This window comes from Colias eurytheme, chromosome 10 (assembly GCF_061535395.1).
Source record: "Colias eurytheme isolate Ceu_HAF_F1 chromosome 10, ilColEury1 Martin Lab GWU primary, whole genome shotgun sequence".
Classification (NCBI taxonomy): Eukaryota; Metazoa; Arthropoda; class Insecta; order Lepidoptera; family Pieridae; genus Colias; species Colias eurytheme.
In genome coordinates this window covers 3,524,864-3,533,517 of record NC_142989.1, presented here as the reverse complement: position 1 = coordinate 3,533,517, position 8,654 = coordinate 3,524,864, and the positions used below count along the sequence as shown (strand labels likewise).

At 31.1% G+C, this 8,654-nt stretch overlaps 1 protein-coding gene across 1 annotated transcript in view; it reads right to left on the bottom strand.

The window, feature by feature from the left end:
* Positions 1–3,198: 3,198 nt before the first annotated feature.
* LOC149905089 (trypsin 5G1-like) overlaps positions 3,199–8,654 on the bottom strand; it is a 109,523-nt gene continuing 104,067 nt past the window's right edge. Inside the window, exons 2-4 of the mRNA XM_090106533.1 lie at positions 4,976–5,177; positions 3,869–4,124; positions 3,199–3,501 (exon numbers count right to left, since the gene is read on the bottom strand). Of these exons, the coding sequence (XP_089962659.1) occupies positions 3,199–3,501; positions 3,869–4,124; positions 4,976–5,177 (761 nt within the window). The remainder of the gene's footprint in view (positions 3,502–3,868; positions 4,125–4,975; positions 5,178–8,654) is intronic.

Below are 8,654 nucleotides of genomic sequence, written 5' to 3'. Positions count from 1 at the left end.
TATTAAAGTAGCTGCTGAAATAAACATGGACATGGTTCGTGCTGCGATAGACGACTGGCCGCGGAGGTTGAAAGCTTGTATCGCAAAACATGGATGCCATTTTGAATAATTTTTATACGAAATTATTAAGTAATATGTAAGCTTTATTGCCACATATAAAACAATAAATATATAAAAGTAACTTTTTGTTTATTCAATAATACATATGTGACAGAACTTACGACCAGACTAGGTATAATTGTAAGTGTGAGTATAGTATAGGCAGGTATTTAATATTTGTAATAGAGAGAGAATATTATACCAAAGCTAGAAAAAAAATTCTAGACAGATAAAATGAAGTGAGCTAAAAAAAATTCTTATAAGGACGAGTACATTTATTACAATGTTGCTATGCTATTTGTTCTGAAGGACATGAATGCGATACTATAAAAAATTACCACATACACTCTTGTTTGACACTTCTTTTCTTACCGTGCGATCAGTGTTCGTTAAAGTCTATAGGTACTCTACACTTGCTCTAAGCTCTATACACCGAAGAATCTTCTCTTTATTTCTTCTTTAAACATTGGCTAGTTCAAAAGAAGATTATAGCTGCGAACTTGCGATTTCTTTTGAACCACGTGCGCACAAGTTGTGGTAATATTGTGAAAAAATATCGATTGTTATTTACGATGTGATTCAACGTTGACGCGCGAGAAAAATAATATCGATAGGTATGTTATCAGTAGCTTAGCTTATACGTAATATTATTATTTTTTTACTATTTAATACGTCATGTTATTGAATTGAATGAGATTTTTTTAACATTTGACGCCTTTTGGTTGATGATTTTACTGTATTTAATTTTTTTTTCTGTCATAAGAGTCAATGTCGTCACTTATTTTTTCAGATAAGTTACTATAAGAACTTATAAGTATCTAATTTCAATGGCGTTAAAATGTTAATGAACAATTGAAGTAAAATTTGTTACCCTAAACATTATAATATTCTAATTGGAATAGCCAAACTGTACCTACCTATATAATTAGTTTGTATTAAAAAAAAATATACGATCCTTCGAATATAAAAATAGGATTCATTATTTTTTACCTGTCTTATTGTGTCAAAAAGGAATTTTCCTCGAACTCTTAACTGTTATGGAAGACTTTTGTTAAAAGTTTAAAATCAATTTATTAGACTCACATAAAAAAAGCTATTTTCCATTTTAAAATATACGCAATTCTTCAAGGCATTATTTTATTCAAATAACTAAAATAATTGACGCGTGAAGGGGCCAAAGATCTGATAATCGTAATCGAATCTTCGACGGATTAAGGATTTAAATGAAGCAATCTATCAACCAAGCATCCCTTGGTGACAGCTTGTTAGAATTAAACATACAATATTATTCAATGCATTTTAACCTTGGTCTATTGTGTAATAATTATTTTGTAAGTTAGAAACGTACTTTTGGGGATAAAGGTGATTTTATCCAATAAGTGTAGGTATAAACGCATTGCCTTCTTTAAAATGCCTTGTATAATATGTACTTGCAATATATTTATTATTTATCATGAATCAAATTAGAAATGTAATTTAAAACAAATATTGACAAATAAATGCTGTTTTAATCTTATGTCATAATTTTAAAGGTCAAACTTAGAATTCTAAACTTAAGCTGAAGTCTGGCTTAGTATTGCTTCAGTGCACTAATCTCACGAATGCGTCGCGTTTTAAATTTAGTTTATTAAATTATAAACATGTTTTTTTTTCACTTCAATTTAAATTGATAACATGAAAATGTTAAATAATGCGCACAAAAATGACAGTCGAGCAAACGTTCAGGCGTAAATTGGGTCAAACTCGACCGGGGAAATTACCTCGCTCTTACAGAAGATCGGTCTTATGTTTTTGGGGATCCGGGAGCGTCTTTGCTAGAATAACCCATTTAGTGATAAAGTATAGGGACCTATTTATCTACTTTGACTGCATCTCATTATGAACATTTCATCACTGTATAAATATAGACAACACACTTAAAATTATGTCACATTAATCAAACGAAAAGATTTGTAGTAATAGCCACTAATAAATTTAATTTCTTAGATCCAACTCAATCAAAAGATAGCTAAAAACAAAACGCCCGCGCCATAGCGTCAGCACAAAGTTCATTCACCCATCAACAGTAAATATATCACTAGCTTACATGAACAACGAAGAATTTTATTTTAACAATGTTAAATTATCAATCACATATCATTGTCAAAAGCGCTGAATGAATCGAATATTTATTTTTGTGCAGACTCCGCCTACACTTCCTAGAACGAAAGCAAGGCTGGTCTATTTCTATGTGTTTTTGCTTGTATTTTGTATTACATCAAATGAACGAATTCCTTCGTTATCAGACGGTAAGTCGAAAGTCAATGACACTATTTTGGGTAATGTATCAGCGAGTAATATCCCAGTAGAAAGTTGTTTGTATGTAAATTAGATTGTCGCATTTGCACGGCGCCGCGCGACGCGACTTTTGACAACTTCTGTAATTGATAAGATATTTATTATACTAGAAGAAGGTTTTTGGACTAGAGTATTAATTATAATTATATCCTTGCTATTGGTACTCAATAGAACCCACGTTTTCACTGTTTTCATTTAACGTGAACATAAAACAATTATTATCATTCAAAATTTGCATATCAAAATTGTACATGTAAAACAAACATGTTTGCAGTTCTTTTATTTATTTAATTTAGGTTTAAATAATTGAATAATTTATAATAATTTATACTATACCTAAAATGGTTAAATTTATCGTAATTTTGTTTATTTTTTTACAGCAATTAAAATATCCGTATTTCCTTAAAATCGAATCAAATAATACGTGAGATACCTACAATTAATTTACGGGTGTTAGGTATGCCTTGTTTATATTCTAAATAGTAAAACACTAGAAGATAGAAACATCCAGCATATATGTACCTACAGTATAATTTTTTTTAATTGAGGAACAATCAGGAAGATGAAAACGAATTCAAAAGAACTGGGTATAAAGTTTAAGTCATTTTCACTCGTTTCATTTTCACTCGAACATTTTGTAACAATCATAAAAATTGAATTCAACAAAATATAACGAATCGTTTTATACTATGTACGTCTAAAATATAATATAAAAGTACCAATAATAGAAAAAGGCAACGAAAAGTTAGTAAAAATAGTATGCTACACAATTCGTTTCAACTGTTCATGAATCCAGTCATTATACACAGAAACGCGAGTATAAACACCTGGGTATGTGGTATTAGCACAGCCCTCACCCCAAGAGACAATTCCAATTAAAGTCCTTCCCACAACTAAAGGTCCTCCTGAGTCTCCTTGACAGGCATCTCTTGGTGGATCCTTTCCAGCAGCACAAATCATGCCTGGTGTGATATTGCCAATTCTTCTGTACGCACGGACACACTCTGATTGAGATACTATCTCCACTACAGCTGCTCGAAGATCTGATGACGAGTGGCCTTCGTACTGAAAGTATGAACAGATGACAGTTATTTTCGCACCATCTAGATTATATTTGGAGGGTATATGGTCAATGGCATTCTACAATCTTAAAAACTTAGTTTTATGTGACCACATAATAAATATCCCTTCCTGTGCTCAATTTTTTATGGCAAAGTGAGGCTCTATATGATCGACCATCACACAAATAAAAACTTACTTTGAATATGTTTTCAGACTATTATTTTTTGACCAAAAGTCACTTAATTGCACTTTGTTACATGAAATCTTTGCATTTAATTTTCAAATAGTTTCTAAGTGGTAGAGCAGAAATGACAACATAGAGATTTTACCTACGTTGGTGTAGAAAAATTCAAAAGAAAATGTCGGTTACCTCAGTGCTCCCAAATCCTGAAACAATGGCATGAATACCCGCTGGAATATGCAGAGCCGAAAGGGCTATACTAATTGCTCTCACGTTTTGGTTGAATTTAATTTTTCCCTCCACAGCCACCAATCCTATGTCGTTTTCCAGAGTAACTGGTGAATACAGTTCGTGATAGAATAGTTTCGACACATTATATGACTTTCCTCCTGTTTTCTTCGTAGTACCAACAGCCACTTGCAGTTTGGCAGTGCTGTTTTCAAAACTGTAAATGAAAAAAAAAATAATAATTTACTTCGAAGTTCACAATAAAATATAGAAGATACAACAAATAACTTAATAGTAAAGCGTAGGTGGTAACGAGTACCGTTTCAAATAATTAAGCTAACGTAGGTCACCTAAAATTGCTCCCAAATATATTCCTAGAAGTATTTATAGATAAAATGAACATAACTGTTTATGGATTATATGATGAATTGAAAGTTGCCGACGCATGTTGTAGCTGAAATTACAGGATTGGTGCGGGATACACTAATGAAAAGTTTCTTAATTTGCAACCTGCTGAAAGTATACCAGTATATCCAGGTAAAGTTTGAAAGTCTTTGCAGTGATCTGTCTTGTAGTAAATGGTGCTGAATTTGAATTTCAGGCCTTTTCCTGCTATAATATCTTAATGCGCACTAATATTACGAAAGTCTGTCTGTTTTGTTTTTATGTCTTGGTAACTAAATAGTTTTTATTAGCAAATATGCTGTAGAATTAGATAGATACTTGGAGGATGTAAGTTAATTTTAAAACTTGCAGGGTGTATTTTTGTTACAGGCAAAAATGTACCTATGGTGCTTACATCGACGACTAAATTGTTAAATATATAGATTACCTTGGTGGCTCGAAGACATTATTGGTTGCATTTTATATTCTTTACGATAATCTTGGATAATTGACAAAAAATTGCTTAAGGTTTATTTTCAAAACTATCATTTCTATAAGTACGGTACAATTTTGTTGGAAACCCTGAACTCTTACAAATGTTTATGTAAATTATATGTTAAATCAACAGTTAGGTCAAGTGAACAATACCACATTTATTAGCGAGTCTTAGCAACTATATCATACCTAGTGATACAATGCGCTGCAGTCAGCACGCTCCTTGAAGATATGACCACGGCGCCGCACGAATGGCTCCAGCCGACACTAGTTTTGCGCCTCAACGCCGCTTGATAAGGGACCTCTGTTATATCTGCTATGTACCCGTTAACTATCCGCTCTAATGCATGTGTATTTGATAGCACACATGGTAAGAATGTTATGGAAAGACCTGTAAACATATTAAAAGGCATAATAACTCTCGAAGTAATTGATACTTTTTTGCTGAAAAACAAAGCTTTAGCCACGAGTTACAGAGTAATAGAGCGCTAGTAGTAAATAATTATAAGCATAATAAGAAGGATGTGATAAATAAAAATCGATCAAAACTGGTAGCTTTTGTAAATGTTATAAACTGGAATAAACATATACTTCACATAATAATAAATGTACGTTACCAAATACTATCGGTAGAATTGTTTTCATCTTAAGAGATATAACAGACTGCCCTCTTCTGTACAGAGGACGCTGATGATAAAGTTTTATCAGTTAAAACATATCGATATCTCGAAATCTACTAGAGCAAATATCGATAATGTATATTGATGACTTGCGCGTATTCTTCACATCATGAAATTATAATATGAGTCGTATGATTTAAGCATTTGAGCTTATAATACCACAATCAATTGGTGTTTGACGTTTGTAATCATTCTGCAAAATGCACATCATATGTGCAAAGCGAAGCAAAGGCGCTATAGTTTAAAACTAGATTTATTCAGGTATAATCAGGTTTGATATGACTAGTAAAACATATTATACGGGAAAACGTATAAATTACTTCGTAAGTATTGTTTTTATTTATTAACTTACTAACATATAATTAAGTCTTTCAAAGATGATTAAGACATAAAAGTTACTGTTTTAAATGACTGCTGAAAGCAAGCGTTATTAGAGAGTACACGCTACACGATTTGGTGTTATTGCCGCAACTGGTGTTCATAAAAAGGTGCAAATTTTATTAATAGCGTTTTAATATCCTTCAGTCGTTGTGGCCATGTTTTATTGGTAATGAAAGCGATGTCTCGTGAACGTAATTTACGACTATTATCTTTAGCAGTATTGTATTCTTTATTATATTTTGTCCCTGTCTCTTTTGTCATTGGAATTCAGTTTTGGACACAACTCAAAGTCAAGGGCGGAGTCAAAGGTGACACTAAATTGAGGGACAGTTGGGATTACCTTCATGTAAGTACCTAGATTTAAACTTAATTTATTCCAATTTTTAAATGTATTTTTGTGAGCAAAATACGTAAATAATTTAGGTACAATTCATGTCATTTAGCGGGCAAAGGAAAGAGACAGCTAGAATTTTTATCTTAGTATTTTTTACGTATTTAAAAGATACAATAATCTAATTAGTAGTGTACCAATTAGCCAAGAATCATAACAATAACATCAAGGTGTTTAATTATACAATACAAGAATGATAACGACATTGTATTTCACATACGTTTCAATGTATTTGCTTATGTTATCAATAAGATTATAAAAATTATCAGTGGTTGACCTAGACCTAGCTTTATGACCTGGATTCGACCTTGATTGTAGAGAATCCAGATTCCATAGTGTTGTAACTTCGAAAAGTATAATGAATTTCAAATGAGGACTGACAAGTCTAATGAGATATTCTGAGCTTTTGATAAGTTCTATTAAGATTTAACAAGATATCAATTAATTGATTTAATAGGTAGGTAATGTTCTAATTCGAGCGCATTTGAATTTTTTATGTACGCGGTTCATTACTAGATATTTTATTTTAAATATGCAGTATTCCTTTTAGGTAAAACCTGCTTCTTAAATAAAATAAGATAAAGTTTTTGTGAAAGATCTCAGAAAAATGATTGGTCTAACGACGTAAGTAGTCATTAAAATTTATTGTTGCAAAGTTTATTATTTCATTTCGTATCTAACATTTATACTATTTTTATTCATGATGTGTGTGTTTATATATAAATTAAATAGCTAATCTCTGATTTAATAAGACTTGATATTTAGTTAATTTCAAAAATTTTATAATTATTATGATATGCTTCCTATTTTCATTTACGATAAAATAAAATTAAATACTCCTTAATTGTTAATATGTATATTATATCATCGCTTCCTGTACGTACAGTCTAGACAGCCGTTACGACATTTTTATGTAAATATTATTAATCTTAATGTTTAAAAATAGTTAAGTTTAATTATAGTTATGAATTCTAACAAGATTGCACACGATGGAGACAATTAGGTCTAAAAATAGAAATATTTTAATACTCAAAAAGGATATCGAGCAAAGATAAATTGAACTGCCTAATTTCTGAAGTATACTTTATTTTATAAGTTTTCGTCTTTATAAAAATTTTTTGCCTCTGTTATCTGAAACGAATTATGTATTATCAAGGCGACATGTTATAAACAACTAGCTCACTAACGCCATCTTTTATCCACTTATGCATAACTAACAATACGCGTGTAAGTCTTGGTGTAAGTACATTAATAATTATTCTTATAATAAGGTCGTTATAAATCTAGTATTGTTTAATATGAATAGTTGATAGTTAATTATTTCGCATGCAATTTTTCTCGGTACTTGTTACATAATGGAGTTATTGCGTTTTTATGCACTGCTAATTGGTTGTTATAAAATCTCGTTTTTGCTAGTCTATCTAATGTTTTGAAAAATATATTTTAATTCTTAATTAAATTGAGCGATGATTTTTGTGTTCATAATATTTTTCATTTAAATAATTTGAGGTTATATTTTTTAGGCGAATTTGTTTCATAGCAAACGTGACACTGTCTGTGAGTGTTTAAACAGAGGGTATTAAGCTTATTGGGAGATAAGATAGCGCTAGTTAAATCAATGGAAAGCCGGAGTTCATGGGAGTTGCGCCCACGCACGCATTCCGTAGGGAGCCAAAGACCTCTCGTTTCCTGGATCACACACATCGAAATCATAGTACTTACCTATAACGAAATAACGGTGATCTAGTTTATCAATATGCACTTTGTGTTTGTATTAACTTAGGTCTACCTACCTACCTAGGTCTACCTAGGTCTAGGTACTAACCTAGCTTATAGATCTATACTGATATTCTGGATGTAGGTAATATATTTATTAAATCAAGGCTCAACGCAACTTAAATTTTTAATATTTTTATAACGATCAGGATTTTTTGCGATAACATTTGCAAGCCAGATTTGTTTATGGCTCCCAATTAAGTGAACATAAAAACAAAATGACCTTTTGAAAAGTTCGAGGTGTTTCAGAGTTTATCATTATTAGGTTAGATTTAGACTATTGTCTATGACCTACATAGTAATTTGTAGCCATAGTGTCATTAGTTTCCTAATCGCAATGCCTCAATAAATCAAGAAAAGATGTCTTCTTTCCCCTGTTTAATTAGTAAATATTTTATCAAGTAGTTTGAAAAATAAGCTGAGAAACAATATTCAGTTATGATAAATCGAGAAAAGCCCGTCTCAATAATCAATATTTGTACTTATATTAGGATATCTATAGCAGGAGTTATTATTATTTTAAATGCAACTACGCAGAACTGTATTTATTTTCATAAAAACATATATGGTTATTATTAGATAATATGTTATTAATATGAGTATAGGTATTTAACATAATGTGTCTGTGAGTTTCACATTA